Source organism: Odocoileus virginianus, chromosome 20 (assembly GCF_023699985.2).
Source record: "Odocoileus virginianus isolate 20LAN1187 ecotype Illinois chromosome 20, Ovbor_1.2, whole genome shotgun sequence".
Lineage (NCBI taxonomy): Eukaryota > Metazoa > Chordata > Mammalia > Artiodactyla > Cervidae > Odocoileus > Odocoileus virginianus.
The window spans coordinates 41,586,068-41,610,008 of NC_069693.1; the positions used below are offsets into that span (position 1 = coordinate 41,586,068).

A 23,941-nucleotide genomic window follows, 5' to 3' on the forward strand; every position below is an offset into this window, starting at 1 on the left:
CACATTTCGGCAATTACTGTTAGCACAAAGAAGGGTAACTTAACTATTACTGTCCCTTTAGTTACTAGGCTATACCTCTGGCCGTGCAGTTGCTGAACAACTTGCTTAGATCAAGTGCTGGAAGCAAACGTGCTGAGTGAGTTCCTTGTGTGTGGGCACTACCAGAGTCGCCGCTTAAAATTTATGGTCTTGGGATGAACTGGGTGGCCAGGTGCAGACTGCACTTCAGCCTGGTGTGCTGGGAAAACTGTTTGGATTGCTCCTTATCCGGAGGAGAATATAATGTGCACACATTTTACGCAACAGTCAAACCAGGGTCAACTCGAACAACTTTGAACCTTGGCCTTCCACTGAAGACACATTTACTTTTGAAAAACATCTACAGAATAAAGTTAAACGGCAAAATGCAACTTGACTCTTCAGTCTGACTCATGGAGTAAGACCAGGCCAAAGGGTATACTTTATATCTTAATAAACAACTTCTTGATATGACTTCGTCTCATGAAATCCAAAGGAGATTTTAAAATCCACAGCAGTGATTTTAAAGTCACTCTTCTCCCATTTTTAGTGATTTAATGATTCAGGCTGGAAGCACAGTGTTTTACCTTGAGGATGTCAAGCGTGCCATCTTCTTTGGCTAGGACGCTGCCTGTGATTCCTAAAATACTAACCACGTTCACTCTCACCCCCACATTACTACTGTGGACACCTGCGGTGCACAGAGTCATCAGCTGGTCGGGAGTCATGCACTGTTGAAAGAGAAGGAGAGCGTATTTAGCGGTTAAACTCGGCCAATTCCAACAGCACAGGGCTTGGGATTGGCGAGAGTCTCTTGTACCGGCGGCACGATTCTACAAGTGACACAAACTCTGGATGCGCAGGTTATTACATATTCTAAACACTCCTAAAAACAACTAATTCTGAAGTAGGATGAGGTCTGCGCACGTCACTGTCACCACTTACTCTATCATAGCTGGCAGCCTGTAAAAGGGCCTTCAGTTCCGTTTGTCTCATGTGAAGATTTTCATTCAGATGTACACAGACCAAAGAGATTCTAACTTCTTTTCAACACTGGTCACAAAACCAAATGTTTTGAAAATGTAAACAGGATCATGCAGCTTTAATAAAAATGGGCTGAATCTACACGAGGTAAGAGCTGACTCGAGATTTGTGTGCTATGGCAAGTTATTAAAGACTGTAAAACGCATTCAATTATACAGTGTTTCCACCACATAGTAATAATTTTTATTTTAAGCTGATTTGACTTTATTGTTGGCCACATCATGCAGCATGTGGCATGTGGGATCTTTGTTCCTCAACCAGGAATCGAACCCATGCCCCCTGCATCCCTGCATTAGAAGCATGGAGTTTTAACCACTGGACTGCCAGGGAAGTGCCTTAAGCTGATTTGCACACACACACATGGATGCAGGTATCACAAGAGTGCAAATGTCACTTTCCATTTCATAGAAACTGAAGGTCAAAAGTTTTGTTCCTGGAATAAAATTAAAAGAATAAAACTTAAAGAGATATATATTAGAGGCCAACATCATATACTATTTTAACAGTAAAATATGAGCGACTTCCAGTTAGACTCTGAAAGAAGGCCAAGTCTGGATAGCACCGGATAGCCAGAGGTGTGGCCATGCAATGACTAAGGAAGGAAGGATGGCAGACAGCCCATAGGAGGAAAGGAGGCCCAAGAACTGCAAAGCCAGGTTCCTGGGAAGAGTATCCACGTGGATTTTGAAATCACCCAGAATCAGGACGGGACCAGTGGCAAACAACAGGGTCCAACAACAGGAATCTTCAAGGAATGAGTGGCCGCTGGGGATGGTGGGTGACTGTAACTGAGAGGTAGGTGGTGTGGTCTAGTGACATGTTACTCAAAACTGGAGGATTTCAGAAAGGAGGGAGTGAGCATGGTTTAGATCTGTGATTCTCAAACATCTGTGTGTACGACCATCGCCTGGAGAACTTGTTAAAACACAGACACTGTTGGGCCCCTCCCCAGAGCTTCTGCTTCAGTAAACTGGGGGAGAAACCCTGGGATCTACCCTTTAATACAAAGGAAAAAGACCACCAGCTCAGGAGCAAAGGTGGCAAAAGACAAGGAAAGTCACAGAAAAAGAATGCAAAAGCCCTTAAAAGACAGGAAACAATCTCCAACCTCCTCATAATAAAAGAAACGCAGATTAAAACTGAGATACAATTTCTCACCCAACAAACCAGTAAAAATCCAACATTTTGACAACATATTCTTCTGGTGAGGGTGTGACAATACAGGCACTCTCAAACAATGCTGGTGGAAATTTGAAATGGCTCAGACTTCTAAGGGGGATGACAGCAATGCCTAGAGCAGAGCTACTGATGTATCTGTTCTCTGAGCCACAGGCCCACCTCTAGAAATCGGCCACAAAGACATAATGGCAAAAACACAACAGAACTTCGGTAAAAATGCTACTCATTGCAGTTCTATTTGTAATAGCAAAAGACTGGAAAGAACTAAAAAAATCCATCAATGCAAACACGGTGAATAAATACAGAATATATACCCAAGGCAGGGCTATCTAGCTGTAAAAAAAGAAATGAGAAACATGTTGGCATACTATGATGATTAATGAGAGAGAAAAGCAAAGTGCAGAAGCACTCCTTTTAAGAAAAAGGGTGAAATACAAATACATACATATTTTGCTTATGTTTTCTGAAAAAGAACAATAGAATGATAAAAAATCAATAAAGATGATTACTAATGGCACAAAGGAAAGAACAGGGGCAAATGGACAGAAATTAGACATCCCTCTACATATATCTGTGTGTGTGCATATAAAATATACATAAAACTTACCATTTCAACCGTTCTAAAATGTATAGTTCAGTGGCAGTAGTACATTCACACTGCTGTGCAAGCAATTATCACCAACATCCATCCCCAGGACTTTTTCATCATCCCATACTGCCACCCTGAACCTATTAAACTATATCTCTCTGAGCCCATGGTAACTACTCTTCTACTTTCTGTCTTTATGAATTTAATTATTCCAGGTCCCTTATAGAGGATGCATACAATATTTGTCCTTTTGTGTCTGGTTATTTCATTTAGCATAATGTCTTCATGGTTCACTCATGCAGTAATATGTACCAGAATTTCAGTCCTCCTTAGAGCTGAATAATATTCCATTGTGTGTAAACACCATATTTTCCCCTGAATATATTTTGCTTTAGTTTTACCTCTGAAATTGGGTAAATATTTTATATAATTAAAAAACAAAAATTAGAGCAATCAAACAAAAAATGCTTTTAAAAAAAGCTGAAACTGAAGCTAACTTTATAACAAACCACACAAGAGAATATGTTGAAAGCAACTTTAAAGCATAGTAATTCGTACAGTCCTAGAGGGATTTTTCTTCCTAAGAACAAAAAGAATCACAAAGAAATCTTAAACTGCATCCAATAGTGTTGTTAGTAATAACAGCAATACTTTGAAACTAATAACTATATGCCATAGGATGAAGTAAATAATAATGAGTTCATAATGATACTTAAAAAAAAAAATTCACTGATCATTTTTAGAGACTGCTAGGACACCAACTCATTTTCTGGGAAAAAGGGTTGGGTGGGGAAAGAGAACCATACCCTACCTTTTTTGGTATGAAGTGTATTCCAAAGTTACCAAAAATTGATAAAATAAGAAGTTCTCATTTATGGAAGAATCACAGCTAATAAATGTAAAAAGAATGACAAAATTAGGGTATCTTCATCTTGCAAACCCTAATGAAATAATGGATCTATACAATAATCACTGGTTGCTACAAGTGAATCTATGGATATTAAGATTTTAACATCGCTATTTTACAAGTGTATCACTTGTGATAGAAAAGTAAAATATAAATACAGCACTACAAATTATTCTTGTCTAAAAATTCTGATCCTGAATCTAAGTAAGTCTCTAGACATAACTCTCAATTTGTAGAAAATATGGAAGACAGACGGACCCATTAAATAGTAACATTGTTTAGCCAGCCACATCTGAGAATGGGGGAAATTCTTTAGGACAAATGATAACTTACTCAATGGAAAGACAGTATGAGGAAAGGTGGGCAGGTAGGGGAGATGTTATAGATTCAGAGATTTAAGAATCTGTCAACATGCGAAAAAGTGTTGTCTAGCTGCTCAGTCGTGTCTGACTCTTTGCGACCCCATGGACTATAGCCCACCAGGCTCTTCTGTCCATGGGCTTTCCCAGGCAAGAATACTGGAGTGGGTTGACATTTCCTTGTCCAGTACTAAAAATTACTGAATTATATACTTTAAATGGGAGAACTGTATGGTATGTGAATTATGAAAATATATATATTTAAGAGGCCAAAATATCAACCAAGAACAATATGTGGATCCTGCTTAGATGCTGATTTGAACAAACCATTAAAAAAAGAGAGACATTTGTAAAGCAGTCAGGGAAAACTGAACTCAGACTGCATATCAAATGATAATTTTAAAACATCTGTTCATTTGGGGGTTTGAGATAATGGTAATGTGGTTAAATTTTTAAAAAGTTCATTCTGTCACAGACAACATAATGAAGCACACAATAAGACATTCATGGGTGAAATAACATGATTTCCCTTAACTATCCCAAGAAGCAAAAATGAAAATGTAGGGAAAATGAAAGAAACGAGAAAGACAAGATGGGACTTCCCTGGTGATTCAATGGTTAGGAATCTGCCTGCCAAGGCAGAGGACATGGGTTCGACCACTAGTCTGGGAAGATTTATGTACCACGGGGAAACTAAGCCTGTGCGCCCCAACTACTGAGCTCATGTGCTGCAACCAGTGAAGCCCACGAGCCCTAGAACTCGTGCTCTGCAACAAGAAAAGTCAACGCAATGAGCAGAAGCCCATGAACCCCAACTACAGAATGGCCCTCACTTGCCACAACTCGAGAAAGCCCGTGCACAGCCACGAAGACCAGCGCGGCCAAAAATAAAGAAAGAAAACAAAGAGTGACTTGTTGACACTAGGTGATAATGCTTGCAGGTAACTACTATTATCTCTGCTTTTCGTAATGTCTGAAAATTTCCTTCATGCAAAGTAAAAAAATAAAAGTGATAAGGCACCTATCAGAGAGGCATAGACAGGTCACTGTGGAGTATTTGGAGGATATGCTTGAAAATTTCTGTAATGCAGCATTAAAAAAAAGACAAATGGTTTTCAGAGAAATATAACATACATGTCAAATACATTATATCATATAAAAATAAAATTGTATAGGGGACTTCCTCAGTGGTCCAGTGTTAAGAATCTACCTTATAATGCAGGGAACGAGGTTCAATCCTTGGTCGGGCAACTAAGATCCCTCGTGCCACGGGACACCTACTGTGCCCAAGCACCACAACTAGAGAGAAGCCTCTGGGCCGCAAGGAAAATGATCCCACATGTCACTACTGAGACCTGGTGCAGCCAAACACAAAACAAATGAATAAAACCACGCTCTGGTGGCAGAGTGGCGGCAAGGAAGAGATTTCACTTTTTACGCTTTAGGTACTTTTGCTTTCACTTTACAAGGAACATGCATTACTCTTCTAATAGAACTAACTACTTCAAAAAATTAAAAAATTTTGCCTCCCTTATACAGATTCTTGACTAGTTTAAAAATTTTTAAAACCTTACCTGAGGAATGTTCTTGGAGGCCATTGTTTGCAAAAGGGCCCTCAAGGCACTACTTATGGCTTCTAAAAAGTCAACGTGCTTAGCAAAATCTAAAACACAAAAGTGAAATATAAGTTTGTCTTTTTCTAAGAAGAGTGAGTTTTTAGAAAAAGTCAAAGCACAGCATTGTTAAATGTTAATATATGCTACTATAATAAAAACACGTTGATATTTAAGCCCAAACTTCCAGTGAACAGCCCCCTGTGAACTGAATATCTGAGTTTGAAAGATGACCACAGCTGAAATAATCCTGACAGTCTTCAACTTGTAGATACTGAATTTTCACTTAACTCACACTTCAGCACACAACAGACCTGAGTGGGCCATTGTAGATGGAAGTCAGCTTTTCACTGACCGCTATCACCGTGCTGAGCAGACGCAGGGTGAAGTCATCACCCAAATCAGAGTGCCGCCCTGCAACCCAAACCCACTGCCCAGCCGCGAAGCACTGCTAGCGCAGGGCTAGGCCACCACGCTTCTCCGCTTTTCAGTGGCTTTCATGGTTTTTACTGACCCGACTTCCCCTTCCCACTTTGGTTCATTTTTACTCTTTTCTTATTGTCCCTTCTTCTCATACAGGACAGAACACAACAGCAATAAATAATTACGCTAACAAAGCCACACGGAAGGGTAAGGGCCGCCAGGTCAGCTGGCTCCCTCCCTGCTTTGGTGGGAAGGGAGAGTGACTGATGCATGCGATATGTTATGTTTTCCAAAAACAGCCACCACAGTACTTCCAGTTCTGCATGATTCTGCAGAACCCTGCCAATTCCCACAAAGATGTGGAGTCTATTTCCCCTCCCCTTGAACCTAGGTGGGACTTTGTGGCTTCTTCAACCAAGAGAACATGTGAAAGTGGCAGGCTGGGTGGTAGAAGGCATGACTTCCACCTGATTCACATGTGTTTGCTCTCTGCTCTCTCTCAGCTCTCGCTTTTGGAACCCAGCCATCATGTTAAGGTCACATGAAGAGGTCACCTGTGGGCGTTCTGGCTGACAGCTCCATGCTACCAGACATGTGAGCGGACAGACCTCAAGACGATTCTGCCTCCCAGTCTTTTGACAGAGGCCCCCGGCTAGGGTTTCTCAACCTCAGCACTGTGGACATTTTGGGCCAGGTCATTCTTTGTGGTACATGTGGGGTCCCTGGTGCACTGGGACACTTAACAGCACCTCTGGCCTCTACCCTTCAGATACCAGTAGCAGCAGCAGCTAAGCCGCTTCAGTCGTGTCCAACTCTGTGCAACCCCACAGACAGCAGCCCACCAGGCTCCCCCGTCCCTGGGACTCTCCAGGCAAGAACACTGGAGTGGGTGGCCATTTCCTTCTCCAATGCATGAAAGTGAAAAGTGAAAGTGAAGTTGCTCAGTCGTGTCCAACTCTACACAACCCCATGGACTGCAGCCCACTAGGCTCCTCCGTCCGTGGGATTTTCCAGGCAAGAGTACTGGAGTGGGGTGCCATTTCCTTCTCCATTAGATACCAGTAGCACCTCCCAAATTATAACAGCAAAAAATACCAACGGACATTGAAGAAGTCCTAGGAGGCAAAAACTGCTATTAGTTGAGAACCACTGTCCTAGACATCGTGGAGTAGAGAAAACCATCTCCACTGGACCCTTTCTAAATCTCTCCCCCATAGAAACCGTGAGAAAAACATTATACGTGATTATCGCAGTTTCAAGCCACAAGGTTTTGGGGTGATCTGTTATGTGGCAGGAGACATCGTGGCTTTCTCCCCTGCGGTGCCTGTGGCCGTATAAAGATACTGATGCCCTCTCTTCGGCTGCATGAGAGTGAGGCAGCTTCTGCACAGACTGGAATCAAGGAATACTATCTCTTTGGGCTCTCTCATTTTTAGATCTATGCCCTGCACAGAGGCAGGGAATTCCTGTAAGTATCACAGAACAGGTACCAGGATACTTTAGGGTCAGACAGAACAGGGACAGAATGCAGCCTCTGACATGGTGTGACCTCTCATTCTGGTCTTAGCCAGAGATTATGAGAAGCCAGAGAAGTGTTAACTCCTCAGAGGGATCCTTCCATACTAACTAATGTGACACCTCATCCCATTCTGCTTTGAGTTTTTCCTGTCTGGCCAGAATGACATTAATCCTTTATTTATATGAGAATGCAAGCTCCATGAGCATAGCAACCTTGCCTATCTTGTTCATGCCTGGATCCCTTGGACCTAGCACAGTGCGTGGCATTAAGTAAGTCAATACACAGTGTTAAAAGAAGGAAGGCCCCAAGGACTTCCCTTGTGGTCGAGGGGTTAAGACTCCAAGCTCCCAATGCAGGGAGTCTGGGTTTGACCCCTGGTCAGGGAACTAGATCCCACATGCTGCAACTGAGTTCACATGCTGCAACTAAAAATCCTGCATGCCACTACCAACTTCGAAGATCCCGAGTGCCACAACTAGTACCTGGTGCAGCCAATAAATACACAAAAATATATATTTTTTTAAATTAAGGAAAAACAAAAAAGGAACGCTCCTGAAAAAGTTCCTAGACCTCTAAATCTCAGTGTCCTTATCAGGAAAGTGGGGTGATAATGCCTAGCTCATCAAACCTAGTACTTAACAGGTCCTCAAAAGCTGACATAAAATTGTTACTTCCAAAAGTCACCATACTGGTTCTGAAAAGTAACTTATGTTTGATTAAAGCTGTAAGTGTAACCCTGGATATTTGTGAGCTGCACATAACACAATTAAGATTCAAAACCCTAATCTAAACTACACTATTATTTTATATTATGTGAAATTCATATTTTCCCTAAATTTGGAAGATTTTTACTTAATTCATATTTCTGGTTATCTAACCCAAATTAGAGGAGGAAGTTCAAATGACTTTGCCTTTCTGACAAATTCTCAGTAAAAGGTCAGCATCACATGGTGCTGTCAAAAGAAATTAAGTAAATGTCAAAAGAAGTTAAGTGATTCAAAACGTTTTTCGCCTCTCAACGACTTTGTATAGGATCTAAGAATTTGCAGCACACCTAAATGTAGGTAAATAGTCAACCCACAAGTAATCAAGCCGCAAATGATATTTAATTTTACAGACCTATTTTCAATGTTGACATGGAATAAAAAGCATCTCCCAGTATGGGAGCTATGACCATTTTAATTGTTATGAGAAGAAGCTTTCTTCTTCCCCAAACCTAGGGAAACAGGGAATCCTAAATGATTTTAGAACCCATGTAATGGAACAAATGACAAACTGACCCAATTTGAAAATACAACATTGCTAAAAATCTCTTGATGTTCTGAAGATCAATATTTTAAATGAAGGAGACAAAGATATAGGTGTTTTAAATGCAAGGGCCAGATTCTACTAAAAACTTTTTCCTTTTATCTCTGGTGTCAGCCACAAAAAGCCTATAGAGGTATGTATCACAAATTTTCTAACTATTCAGGCTGTATTTAAGCATTAAGATGAAAGTAAGTTAAATACAATACAGCTGTACCATCCTCATACATTACTTTCAAACACGGTAGCACAAAAATGTAAAGAACTTTAGCCCCCTTCTCCGCACCAAATTCCTCAGTAACAGTTCACATTATCCACCCAGAACTCACAGGGTTACATGACTTAATAAATCCCAAATATCTGGAAGGACTATACAAGAATACTGTCTCTAAATATAAAATTTCATTCTGATAAAACAGCTATGTCAACAAAGCTATGAAACTGAAATTTACTAAAAAATCAAAGTGTTTATACTTTCCCGCAATTCAGAAACTTTTAATTATTTCCCTAAGACTCAACTTGTTATGGTTTTCCTGTGATCTTTCCAGGCGATAAATGGGGATGTACCAGTGACCACAAGCAACCAGCTGAAGTAGGAGAAACACACCGAAGTGTTTTCTCTATAGCAGAGGGGCAGAATACATGCACTTATTTCCTGTGAAATAAACTCTTCATGCTGGCAAGGGATGGAGCCAGTGAGACCCTGACTGGACTCTCATTGAGAAATGGCCCAGAGGAAAGAGATGGCAATATAAGGGGTCACTCAAGTTAAGCGAGGCCTGGGTGCACTAAGAGACCTGGGTAAGTCCTGCTCACCGGGGGCTTGGCTGTGGACTCTCCTGCGTGGCCCTGCTCCCTGCAGGGAGCCCACGGGAATGGGTCGAGGGGAGAGGGCGTGAGCAGTAGCAGCCCTCTGCCAGCCACCCCTCCATAGGACACTCTGCTGGGCTGACAGGAGCCATCTCCCTTACTCCCCATGCCATTCGGGTCTCTTCAGGTTTACTTCCTAAAAAAAATTTTGGCCATTCTTCACATCGTGTGGAATCTTAGTTCTCCGACCAGGGACTGAACTGCACCCAGCGCAGTGGAAGGTGAAGTCTTAGCCATAGATGACCAGGGAAGTCCCCAGATCTCTCAGGTTTATAAGACTGGGAAAGAAATACAAAGCTTTAGTCATCACCTGGCCAGCTTCCACTGACAGCCACCCCTGCACTCCAGAGCTGGCTCAGTCCAGGCTCGGAATGGGAATGGCACTGCTCATACCCTGTCTATACCCTGTCTTAGATATGGACGGGCATGGTTTTCACATGATCGCACCAGGTAAAGAACACATAGCCTGAGATCACTTGAAAACTCCATCTATAAACTGACAAATGCTGACAACTATATAATGAGTTTCTGAACATTTATTTACTTAATCTTTCAAAATTAACCTAGTAACTTCTAAAACAGGTACCATTAAATACACAGCACCTCTTCATAGACAGCAAAATAGATGTCTTATAAAGTATCAGGGATCGGGCTTCCCTAGTGGCCCAGTGGTCAGAATCTGCCTGCCAATGCAGGAGACATGGTTTTGATCCCTGATGCGGGAAGACCCCGCATGCCTCAGAGCAACTAAGCTCATGCACCACAACTACAGAATCTGTGCCCCAAAGCCTGGGAGTTGCAGCTACTGAAGCCCCACAAAGGCCATGCTCTGCAACAAGAGAAGCCACGGCAGTGAGAGGCCTGTGCACCAGCCAGAGAAAAGCCCACACAGCAGTGAAGACCCAGCAAGGCCAAAAAAAAAAAGAAATCAGGGAAAAACTCTTGAAGGACTGTTTATACAGAAACTTGTATTAAGTCAAAAGCGACCATATTTTGATCTTCTAAGAATTTCAGCTCTTAGATTTAGTGTTCTAAGAAGGGGAAATGTTAAAACAGTTTTGCAAAGAATTAGAGCAGATTCATATCTCCCGTATTAACCCTCACTCCAGACATACATGCAGCGTAAAGTAACGTGGAGAATTCTCCTTTACTATGTAAAATACTCTATTTCCTCAGATGTACCAAGAGTCACAGATTAGAAAACAAACGTATGGTCACCAGGCGGATGAGAGGGGAGGGATAAACTGGGACTGACGTATACACAGCACTATTCATAAAACAGGTAACTAATAAGGACCTACTGTATACCACGGGGAACTCTACTCAATACTCTGCGACGGCCTACATGAGAAAACCATCTAAAAAAGAGTGGATACACGTGCATGCACAGCTGATTCACTCTGTGTACGGCAGAGACAAACACGGTACCCCAGTGAATTGAAAAGGACACTACACACAGCACACTTACCTGGCTGAGAAAAGAGCAGCTGTGACAGGTGCTGAGCAAGAGCCTGCAGGGCAGCAGGTCCTCCCAGAGGGTCCACGTCCAGCAGGGAGACGAGGCTCTGCAGACACACGAGCGCTCTGCACTGTACAGTGTTCATTCTGCAAGGGAGAGAGGGGAGGCTGTCTGGCCCTCTCAGTCACCCAGCAGAATTCAGCACTGACGCTGAACCTAAGCATCCGGTTCTGATGGGGGCCGTCTGCAAGCAGGAGGAGGTCTCGGGCAGTTGGCAAGAACACTTAAGGTGAACTGTGAATCTGACCAGATCAAACTGCTTGAGCACTCAAGGCCTCTGAGGCACAGGGATCCGATGAGTCGTATGGAATCTGCTCGAGAAAAATTTCTGTGCATGGCAGCGTTTTTAAAGCCTATTTTTAAATGTGAAATATGACCCACATAATGCATTCAGGAATATACAGAGTTTAATAGTTTACAAAGCAAAATACTGGTGCACCCAGGTTAAGAATGTTAGCACTATTTACAATACTCAAAACACTGAAGCAACCTAAATGTACATCAACAGATGAATGGATAAAGACGATGTGGTGTATTTATACAATGCAATCTTACTCAGCCCCCAAAAAGAATGAAATAATGCCATTTGCAGCAACATAGATGGACCAGGAGATTATCATACTAAGTGAAGTAAGCCAGAAAAAGACAAATATATTGCTTATAGGTGAAATCTTAAAAAAAAAAAAAAGATACAAATGAACTTATTTACAAAACAGAAATAGACTCACACACATAGAAAACAAACTACGGTAACCAACAGGGAAAGGCAAGGAACGATAAATTAGAAGTTAGGGATTAACATATACACACTACTATATATAAGACAGATATCCAGTAAGGACATACTGTATAGCCCAGGGATCTCTACTCAGTATTTTCTAATAACCTAGAAGGGACAAAAAAAATCTGAAAAAGAATACATATATATAAAACTGAATCACTTTGATGTATACCTGAAGCTAACACAATACTGGAAACCAACCCTACTTCACTAGGAAAAAAAAAGAAATGCAGCTAGCACCCTCACAGCCCACCTACCCCTTCCCTATCATACCCACCTCCCCGACCCCTAACGTGAAAGCCTCTCAGTCGTGTCTCACTCTTCGTGACCCCATGGACAATACAGTCCATGGACTTCTCCAGGCCAGAATACTGGAGTGGGTAGCCTTCCCCTTCTCCAGGGATCTTCCCAACTCAGGTCTCCCGCATTGCAGGCGGATTCTTTACCAGCTGAGCCACCAGGGAAGCCCAGGAACCATCGATGTATGCACCTCTCAATGAACCGCTCACTAGTTTGTGAGTGGTTCCAGTTCAGATTCTTTTTACTGCTGCATGTATTCTATTGTATGATCACGTCGGCATTGATTTATCCATTCTGCCACTGATGGACACTGAGGTTGGGGCAACTATGAACCACACTGCTCTGAGCATTCTCCCATCTTAGTGTACATATGCGCTCACTTCTCTAGGGAACATACACAAGAAACAGGAATAGAACTCTTGAATCTAGGGGGAGTCGGCATCTTCTGTTTAATGGTCCATCATTTCCAATAATAACATAATGACAAATGGTTTTGAAAAGAGAGATGTTCTTACTTTCTAATCAAAGGTTTCCAAGTGGGGTTCCTAGAGCACACGTCAACTGCAATGCTGTTTGGAAAGGCAGTTTTGTCAAAAATCTAAATTTAAGAAAGACAGGAAGGCAAACATTAAAAGGAGAGGGTTTTTTTTTTTTTCTAAACACATGATTCCTTTATAAAAGCCCAACTTCTAAGTGAGACGGTTACGCTTGATAAACTTCAGCCCACCTCCAGTGCTGTTCGAGGTTTCATTTCCCAGATCTGACCCATCACCCACACCTGGGGGGCTTAGCACACTTCTTTGTGCACAGAAAGAATGGCTTTCTGAAACCTTCTCGATGCTCTAGAGTGAGCCCAGACTGAAAACAGATTACCTTCTTTGGGAGGAGGTGGTGGGTGAGAGCAGTGTGAACCTCATGGGACAGGCAGAGAGGAGAGAGCAGCTGCCCGCCGCATTCACTGAGGGAACTCTCCATGAACGCGTCGCTTTCATCACTGCTAGAGAGCTCTTCCCATTCGTCGTCCGTGGGATCTGGGAAGAGTGCAGATCACAGAGAACTGGACTGTTTAAGATAATCCTCATGCAAGCGCCCTCCTGGTGCTGGGGAGGATGTCTAAATGTGAACTGGTTACACACCTTCGCTGCAGCACATGTTCACAACGATTTCCAGAGCAGTCTGCTGAGCTGTCAGCAACGCTGTGGCCTCTCTCAGCTCCTTGTCGGTGGGCTAAAAAAAAAAAAAAGGGGCAAACAACCAACTGTCACTCCAAGGTTTGGAAAACTATTTTCAGGTGACTTTCTTTAGTTAAAGCCCACTAAATGGTATTTGCATTTGGAATGGAGGACCTGGTGGTGGGGGTGGGTAAGCAGAAGAAAAGCCACAAAAGGCTGGAAGGACAAGCAGGCATTATGATTCCGCTTGGCGCTGTGCGGCACACCACTGCTCCCTGGGTTCCCATCTCTCTGCACGGTTTCTCTAAGTGTTGCTTAGTTAGCTGTAGAGAACAGATAAATATTCAGGAATTCTGAACTGAATTCACCCTGAAACTTGATAAACTGTGTTAAGAAGTAGCTCAGCATACAAAGATCAAAACAAGGGTTCGTTACAGACGCCAGGCACTCATACACAACAAACCTGCTTTTAGATGCTTAGATGTCTTCTCGGAAAAGTCTGCACTAACCAGAATTACTAACAGGCCCTCATGTGACCAACAGAGCTTGGCTAAGGAGCAGACGGGTTTGCTGCATTCTGGCTTTCTTTGAAGATTGCAATAAAGCAGTCCTTTAAGACTGAAGAAAAAGGGGGACTTTTTCTTGAGGAAATAAATAATGTGAACCTAACATCAATTAACAGTCTCAAAATGAGTTGCATAGATTTATATGACCTTAATTCTCAAGTCACCTATGAAAAGTGAAATAGCTATACTGATATTCCAAAATAGTGCACGTGCTAAAAAATGATTTATATTTTGTTGTCTAGATGATTCCCAATCTCAAAAGTTTCTATTAATAATTATCTTTTCAATGGTTGTGCAATATTCCGTTAAAGGAATGTTTTATAATTTATTAAGCATTCCTCTAGTGTGGAATAATTCACATTACTTGGTTATCTTATTTCCTCAGATTTACTGAATCAAAGGTTAAAAACACGTCTACAAATCCAATGACATGTTTCTGTTCTCCTTTTCCAGAATGTTCATACTCAGTTATAACCCTCTAGCAACTTCCTGTGCAATGAATTAACTGTAATTTTTAAACACACTCTTAAAAAAAAACAAAAAGCAGACTGCTAATTTAATAGATAGACTTTAGGAATCCCTATATTTATGTTCCTTTTATTGCAGGCAAGAATGGATCCAAAATTTATTCTTCCGCTGTGCTGTGCTGAGTGGCTCAGTCCTGTCCAACTCTTCGTGACCCCATGCCCACCTTCCTCTGGCCATGGGGATTCTCCAGGCAAGAATTCTGGAGTGGGCTGCCATACCCTCCTCCAGGAGCTCTTCCCAACCCAGGGATCAAACCCAGAAAATGCATTCCTATTCACTTCATATGTGTATGATGAGACTCTAAATAAGACACACCCTTGCTGGCCTCTCATCCACTTAACATGTATGAAGAGCTGGCATGAAACAACTCTGAAAGAAGTTCCATTTCTTTACCTGACTTTCCTGCTCAGAACAATCCCCTGCTTCTTACTGTTATCAAATTGACATAAAGAACCAAGCTAGAGGAAATGTTATGACAGCTGAGATCTGCTTCAAAGTATTCAGTAGTGAGAGGGGAGAGTGGGTAGGGAAGGAGATGAAAGAAAACAGACTGTGATTTGATAATTGCGAACTGCAGAAGCTGAGTGTTCTACCTCTGCATGTTATGGCAACAACTTGGGTTGGTTCTCTCCTTCCCTTTCTTAAGTTAAATGATGCAATAAAACATTTTGATTCTAAAGGATTCCTGCACAAGTCACTGGGCAGCGTGAAGACCTGAGCTGCCTGCCTGTGAATCTGTATTCCTGGCACATGGCATGCAGCACGATGCTTAGCACCCTACTGGCACCAGAACACTGGCTGCTTGACCAGCATGTTAATCATCCAGTCTGCTCAGCTATGGTGATAGACTTTAAAAAGCAAACTTGTTAGAAGAAAACACTGCATTTTCTAAGCACCAAAATTCTATCTGTAAGTAATACTTGAGAATGTGTATCTCTAAATAACAGTTAAAACACTGATAACTTTCAAACAGTGGCACTTCATCTTGGTGGACTGGGATCCCAATCCACACTCACCCATTCCCTGGAGGGTCCCCCGGAAGCAAAGCTGGAGATGGGGCAAACCCGCAGAGGTGGTTCTTCTCCCATCCCCAGCCAGAGACGTCCCATCTCTCAAGAGTCCCTGGACAGCCCAAGTGGAATTCCCACTGCTCCCCTGATGGGATTTTGGGGTGGGAAAACGCAGTACAGATGCGTCCATCAGGATAAAGTGACCTGGTCAGTGCGATGCCAACCCCTTCGGAAAAGCCTCCGAGCCCCAAATCTGGTACACTTGACGTTCCACATGTGGACCCCAGGTCTGTAACTTACCTACATGTGGCACCTGAGAAGATGTTGCTGGGGTTCTATCAACACCCTTTGGGATGAAAAGGCTCACAGCTATGCCTTTGTCGATCTTGTTTACTGACTTTAAATTCTACCCACTCTGACTCAGATGCACAAGTGAGATACGATTTTGAGTTGCCAAGCAACTCAAGGGCAGGATGGCCTTTTCATTTTTGAATTCAACCCAGCACTTAACACAAAGCTTTGCACCTAATAGCCATTCGTGGGGACTGAGAAAACAGCTCTTAACTACATTTGAGTGCTTTAGAACGTCACCAATTCAGCTTTACAAGACTTCGTGAATGTAAGAAGGCAGTACACTGATGAGTTTATGCCCATTAAGAATTCTTTAGGGACTCCCTTGGCGTTCCAGTGGTTAGGACTCTGGGCTTCTAATGGGTTCAGTCTGTGGTTGGGAATTAAGACCCCACAGCCCATGTTGCTGTTGCTGTTGTTCAGTCACTAAGTCACGTCTGACTCTTGCAACCCCACAGACTCGTAGCCCGCCAGGCTCCTCTGTCCGTCGGATTCTCCAGGCAAGAGTACCGCAGTGGTTGCCACTTCCTTCTCCAGGGGATCTCTCTCACCCATGAACTGAACCCAGGTCTCCTGCATTGCAGGCGGACTCTTCACCAAATGAGCTATGAGGGAATTCCACATGCCATATGGTGTGGCCAAAAAATAAATAACTTTTTCTTTTTAAAAAGAATTCTTTAAAAATAAATCTATCCAAACTCGAAGACACCGACTTAAGACACTTCTCAGATTCAGTTTCTCATACACGAATCAGGACAGGCCACACTGAGATGGCAGAGAGGGTGAGAGAACATCACTAGGGTCCTCCCAGTTCAAGCATCACCATCTTTCCCTAGAATGACTTCGGCAGCCTCCTGACTGGTTCTCCCGCCTCCAGGCCCCTCGAACAACACTAACCTGCTTTCACCACGCTGTTTCTTGCCCCATCCTTTCAGACGGCTCAGGTGTTCTGTCCGCCAAGCCTCTTCTGAGAGACTCTTCCTTTCTGCTCCCGTCAGGGCTGAGTCAGGTGTGGCTACTCGCTCAGAAGTCTGGGCACAGCCCTACCACTGCTCTTAGCACAGACACTGTAATAAGTTAAAATTATGTGTCTATCCTTACAAGATGGAAAAGGTCCCTGAAGACAGGAAATGTGACTTAATCATCTTTCTACCAGTAGCCTCTGGCACAGTGCCTGGCACACAGCGTTAAGCTCGGAAAATGCACAGCTGGATGAATAATCGCTGTCCTCCCTGTCTTTCTGATGACTTGCTCTCCTCCTTGGGAAAAATGTTTTCCCAAAGAACAGCTCCATCTCTGCTGACGGGCTCAGCTGAAAAGTTTCCTGCACTGGAGACTGGTCACCCGCACTCCAACATCATACCAAGCACAAGTAAGCCACGATTATCCAGGCTGCAAACCTAAAAACCATCATTAATTCTCACGGTCACCCTACCTCCTCTGCTCAACAGTAGTGGGTAAATATAAGTTTGGCTTGCTACTCTAGCTGAGTAAGGCTAAACTCTAAAGTAGAAGAGACAAGCATGCAAGGGGCTATCTGAGCAAAGTAAAAATCCTTTAGCTTGAAGACAGTCTGGGAGAGAGTAGGAAACCTAAGTGGGAGATACAAATGTTAGGAAGAGGACCACAAACTTTTTTTTCTTGACCACACCATGCCGCATGAAGTATCCTAGTTCACTGACCAGGGATCGAACCCATGTCCTCTGCCTTGGGAGCTCAGTCTCTTCATCACATGACTGTATGTTTCTGAAATATTGCAAAAGTACTGGTCTACCCACCTTTCAACTTCTCTACTATATAAATGTTTCATTTCAGATTTTTTTTCTCCTTTGGGAGATTTCCAACGTTTTAATGAGAATTAATGGGAAAACATGGCAGTTTTTACTGAAATTCACTTCATAATTAATTGCTACAACATTTTCCTATGGAGCTTAGGATATCTATTGAAAGAAAATAGCTATATTAATCTATTAATAGCTATATTAATCCATATTAATCTATATTAAGAAAGCACCAATCTGACTTACTGGAAGTAAATCTGAAATGAAAGTTTTCCTTCTGACTTTCCTTCTATGAGGAATTTCTTCCATTTCATCATCTTCCATCAGATCATCACCATTAGCATTCTGTAATGTGTCCTCAGTCTCTGCAGCGGTTTTTATCCTTTGAGTTTCAGCCTCCTTCATTTGAATAACTGTTTCGCCAGCATCCATTTCCAGAACTTCAGATAAGATCTTTAGTATGGCATTTATGATTTCTGCCTGACTCTTGGAAGGAATAATGTCCTTTAGATTCCAAATTGTGCCTGTGGAAAAAAATAAGCATGAGGACAAAGAAATCGACTGTGAAATCTTTTATTAAATACAGTGTCTACCATATTGGTTCTATAAGCTCAGGCGTAATTTCAAGAAATCTCAGTCCTACTGCCTTTGTTGAGTTCTTATTAAATGTCAAAAACCTCTGCCCAGAGGCAGCTGCCTTAACTGCAGCGGTCCTTCATAATCGTCTCCCATTCCTGGCATACAATGCCTTGCCCTGACAGATCAGAGAGCCAAGAGACCAAGAGGACACTGATCGAGTTTCTTTCACAATGACAAATTAAGTTGCCTCGGCTTTCTTTCATCTTAACCTGAGACGCTCTCGTGAGCAGTTTCTTACAGTCCAAGAGCGGAAAGGAATGCATTACAAGATCTCACGGACAAACCAGGGAGCAGGTTCTTGGTGTTTCACTTGTGAACCCAGAACAATAGCTACTGCTAAGTACACTAATTTTTAAAAATGTGACAAAATAAAAATAGTTCTGGGGTATATTCTGCTACGTTAAAAAAAAACTGAAAGGAATCAGACAGATCATTTGCAGACCCATATTAGCAGCATTATTCAGTAACCAAAGAGTGGAAGCAACCAAAGTGTCTACCCAAACATACACGGGGAGCTGTTGAATGTGTACAGTGTTTCAGTTTTGCAAGATGGTTACACAACAATGTGGATATACTTAACACAATTGTACACTTAAAGATGCTTAAGAAATATCATAAAGCGATTATTCTTCAATTAAAAAAAAAAATGGTTAAGAAGCAGGGGAGCTCTCTGCCAGTCTAGCAGCTAGGATTTGGCGCTTTCACTGAGGAGGCCAGGTTCAATCCCTGGTTGGGAAAGTAAAGATCCCACAAGCAGAGCAGTGCAGCCAAAAAAAGAAAAACTTTAAAAACGGTTAAGATGGTAAATTTTATTTTGTGGGTATTTTATCAGTGTAGGAAAAAAACAAAACATCTCTCAGGATGAATTATCCTTGAAGACCAAACAAAGGGCGAGAGGAAGATACACAGTAAGTTACCTAATACTTGCATGTCATCAGATTATTTCTGTATTTAGAAATTCTGGGGAGAAGCACTGGGGGTGCAGATCTTATAGGAAAATCAGTGGTCATATCTTAGATGCCTACAGTCAACTTCTGAACTCACTGTTTCATAAATAAGAGGGGGTCCTGACAGCACCATTTCTTTATCATACAACAGGAGTTTGTTAAATTGAAAACACATCTAATCTTATAAGGCTTTGAAACTATGCAGAATTGCTTGAATGAAAGGTTTCCATTTAAATATTAAAAATTTCAGAACAGACATAGGCACAGAAGGTCCTGATGTGGTGAAATGGGGGACTGATTGAATTTTGGCCTCTCCATTTCTGCCTGCTACAAGTTACTAAAATGCATACTATCGCATGTGGTTAACTTTTACCTGCCACCAGTGTCTTCAATAGAAAATACTCCATGGAATTGACAGGAGAAAGCATTGCTGATTCCAGCACATGCAATGCTGGGGTACTGAAAGATTTCAGTAGCTCTGGGTTATCTTCAGTCACCGTCTGCAAACAATATGCTATAAAGACAAAAATCAAATATTCAGAAACACGTGAACTCCACCAGGATAATTTAAACCAAAATGACTCATCAAAAAAATGTGCATCTTTACTACTTCTCTGGACACATTTTGTAGGAGATTCACCCTTTTCCTCAAACACAGTTCATGCAAATGAGGCTTCCCAAATTATCTGAGCTATAAAAGACTTTTCTTTTTTCTTAATTTATAATCCTTTACAGAACTATACTTTTATAAATTAAAAGGCTCTCAATTGCCATGACAATGTGGAATTACTATAAACATTTATAAAGATTTAGTCTCAATTTCTGTACTCGTCGCAGACCAGCAGCAAACAGCCTGTAGGCTGAACACCCGTGCATGGACAACTGTTGTCTATGACAAGTCCTAGGTTTGGGGACATTTTTAAAAATTTAGCATCATCTTAAAAGTTAATTTATGATATAGCACATTTAAGAAAAAAGGTATTTTATATAAAAATATGAGTAAATTAAGAGATGGGTAAAGTGTTAATAGACATGTGATTCATTTAGCACTTAAGTCCTCTCGCAAGTAAAACAAGATCATGGATTATAACTTATAAATTAGAAATAATTAACTGAAAGTATAAAACAACTGGGACTGCATGAAAAGCTTGACAGAAGAGACCTCTGAAGCACAAATGAGGAAGGCCAAATTTATTTTCTTTGAGATACGGCATTCCATAAAATCCATTTCTTTCCAGGTCTAAAAATTCCAAAGCAGATCATTTCCATCCAAATTAGTAGTCAAAATGCATGTTATTGCTGTGCTCTAGTCTGCATTCCAAAATACATTTATATACAAATCCATATGTATGCATATATGTGCAATTTTTTTTCATTAAGAGACTAATTAAATTCACTTTAACAAAAAGCCAAGGTAAGTTGTGATTGCTAAGACAGCATGAGCTCAAAGAAAGCTATATTAATACATGGTATGGAATTTCAGAATTTCACTTTACTATATGTAAGCTTTGCTTGATTTTCAAAACAGAAGCAATCTGACACTTGCCTTAAAAAAGTTATGAACCTAGCTAAGTACCAGAGAAAATACTGCTAGACACTGTAAAATTACTTTATTCTGGTCCCCCTTTTTAAAAGTTCTTTTAAAAAGTTCTTAAGGAAAAAAATGAAATAACCAAATCTATAAAACTTAAGGCCCAAAAAACAGAAGTGAAGTTTTTCTTTTCAAAGCTATGAACTTTCCTGAAATTCTCTTATTATAATAAAGACTGTCCTCTGAGACTAAAAGTCACCTGCCAACTTTCTACTTAAAGTGTTTTTAAAATCCACATTTACTCGCAAGTCTCCCCTCTGCCAAAGAGTCCATTCTGAGAAACTGATTTAAAAATTTTTCCCAGTAGTGTTTATTCCACTATTATTTTTTCCTTTTCTGCTCTATTTCCACTACAGCCAAGAGAAACATCGGCAAGGGGAACACACTTCACTAAGGGGGATAAACTTGTCCTTGCCAGGAGAAACGCGTAGTCCAATAAAAGGACAGATGCCTATCGTTCTGACGAGCTGAATAAGAAACGCTTCTTCTCCATTATTTCTCCACTCGCCCCCAGCGCTCTGCTGAGACAGAACCCACCCGCTGGTTTCTGTCTCCTTTCCCTGCTGAATGAGGGCCCCCAGTGGCTTGTAACCCCACGGACAGAAAGTGAGGGGGCCAAGGCTGCCGACGCTGCCAGACTCTGCTTTCCCTGTCTGGAAGGGAAGCAGGCCTACGTGAAATTCCAATCACTTATCTTCCTCTCTCAAAAAAAGCAGAGGTTATCGTCTACATTCCAATTAACTTTGGCTCAAAGGCCTGGCAGTTCTGGGTTACTGTTTCTCCGTAAATGGGAGATGAAAACTTTCAAGAATTAATAAAAACTTCTAAGAATGTTCAGACATTAGAAACCACATATGCTCACATAATCACTTTCCTCCCTCTTAAGAGACAAGAGCAGGAAAACTGCATGAGTAAATAAAGAATTAATCACACATTTTAAAAGATTCAGAATAGAACTCAGCTATGCATTTATATACAATGAGAAAAAAAAAAATCACTCCTATAGAGTAAATAAGTTATGTCTGAATAAAAAATTTTGAATAAGGGCACACATACTTTTCTTCACTTACCTACTGAAATAGCCAGGTCAACATTGGTGGAAAACCTACTTAAATACTTTAATACAATCTCCAAACACCCTTCTTTGTTGAATATAGATACTGCTCTACTACTGCATTCACTAAATTGAAGGGGGAAAAAAAAGTTTTACTATTCACATTTTAACATTAAGAAATCAACCACAGAAATTCATGAAAAAATAATTAGGCTTTATAAAAGAACCAGAATTGTAGTCAAACTCCCACCAATTTTACAGATGAAGAAATCAATGCTCATTCATAGTCACTGTGCATGAATACAGCCAGCTATCTGAATTTTTATTCCCATCACAGTACAATATATTAGCCAATCTCTTTACCTACATGCCGGCTTCCTTACAGGAGGTTAAGATCTTAGAAATCACTTGCTTCAATTCCTCTTTTTGTGGATAAGGAAACTGAGACCCCCAAAGGTAAAGTGATCTGTCCAATGATCATACATTTTGTTAATGGTGAGTCCCTGGATCCAGTCTACCGGTCTTTCCACCATATCACAGTAATAATAAATTAAAGTAAGGATTAAAGGTCTCTATTTTTACTATATAAAAAGCACAAGTTTAAAAGAAAGTAAAGCTAAGTTTTAATTATTCCATCTAGACTGCTATGATGATAACATTCTGCAATCTTCAACAGAGAAACTGTTACAAAAAAATATTTTTGAAATTCTTGTATTTTCTAATACAAGAATCAGAATTAATCTAATCAATGTTGTTAATTGACATATATGCTAATTACAGAGTAAACAGTTACTGATTAATTGACATATATGCTAATTATAGGGTAAACAGTTACTAAAATTATAACAATTTTATTCATGGTTCCAGAGAAGCATATTCCTCTAGACATACCACATACACACATGACATATTAACCACTAACAGAGCTGACTAAATGATTAAATCCAATCCTGTTGTCTAAAGATTTAAACTATTTTCTGTCTGCGTATCCATCTATCCATCCATCCATCTAGTTACTGCAACACTGCTATGAACCGCCCCTTAAGAAGCCCACAGTAAGCTCAGGTATAGTCAGGAAAATAAAGCATACATAGTCAGGAAAATAAAGCATATATATGTTAAGATAATAAAACATATACATGTGTAAACATAATTTAAACATAAACTATGCAACGAAATTGTTAAGAGCTATGATAACCAGAAATGATATAGATAGGGCTCACAGGCACTCAGGAAAGATTACTGTGGACCACTTTTTCAAGCACTTTTCAAAGAAAATTTGTTTTAAATTTCCAAGTTCAAAAATTAAAAAAAATAAATAAATTTGCAAATTCAACAATTTATGTAAATTAAAGTTATTAGAAAAACAGCACCCACTAGCTTGCTTGAATGCCATTTCCTCAAATCTGACCTCTCCTATTTTCCTGGTGGAATATGTGTCCACTAGTTCAAAATGAAATCACAGGGAATTCCCCGGTGGTCCAGTGGTTAGGAATCTGTGCTTCCACTGCCGGGGGCCCAGGTTTGATCCCTGGTCAGGGAATTAAGATCCCTCAAGCCGAGTGGTGCAGCCAAAAAAAGAAAGAAAGAAACCATAGGCAAGTTTGACTGCTTGTAGGTAGTCAAGCAGTGTAGGTAGCTTTCCAGGATCCAATTTAACCTTGTATTCTGAGAGATAACTCTAAGAGGTCAGAAATAACTATGGCTGTTGATGGAAAATAAGGAACTATGACAGACTCCTGCTAGAAATGTGGTCCAATAAAATGGGGCAGAAAAAAAAATCCAGGCTGTGTTTCTAGCCATCTCCATTCCTAAAAGCAAGCTCCCATCTCCAAGCCCGCTTCCACTGCTACAATGATGGAATGGAGCATGGCCT

At 41.1% G+C, this 23,941-nt stretch overlaps 1 protein-coding gene across 4 annotated transcripts in view; it reads right to left on the minus strand.

The window, feature by feature from the left end:
- The window catches only part of HEATR3 (HEAT repeat containing 3), a 72,817-nt gene that overhangs the window by 44,259 nt on the left and 4,617 nt on the right, over positions 1-23,941 (minus strand). For 3 of the 4 annotated variants that reach the window (XM_070451336.1, XM_070451335.1, XM_020909984.2), the window contains 9 exons: positions 22,082-22,191; positions 19,794-19,934; positions 18,081-18,358; positions 13,563-13,653; positions 13,300-13,457; positions 12,942-13,024; positions 11,295-11,431; positions 5,671-5,759; positions 606-749 (listed from right to left, as the gene is read on the minus strand). In XM_070451336.1, the coding sequence (XP_070307437.1) occupies positions 606-749; positions 5,671-5,759; positions 11,295-11,431; positions 12,942-13,024; positions 13,300-13,457; positions 13,563-13,653; positions 18,081-18,358; positions 19,794-19,934; positions 22,082-22,191 (1,231 nt within the window). The remainder of the gene's footprint in view (positions 1-605; positions 750-5,670; positions 5,760-11,294; positions 11,432-12,941; positions 13,025-13,299; positions 13,458-13,562; positions 13,654-18,080; positions 18,359-19,793; positions 19,935-22,081; positions 22,192-23,941) is intronic. The other variant, XM_020909985.2, reaches the window with a different exon arrangement.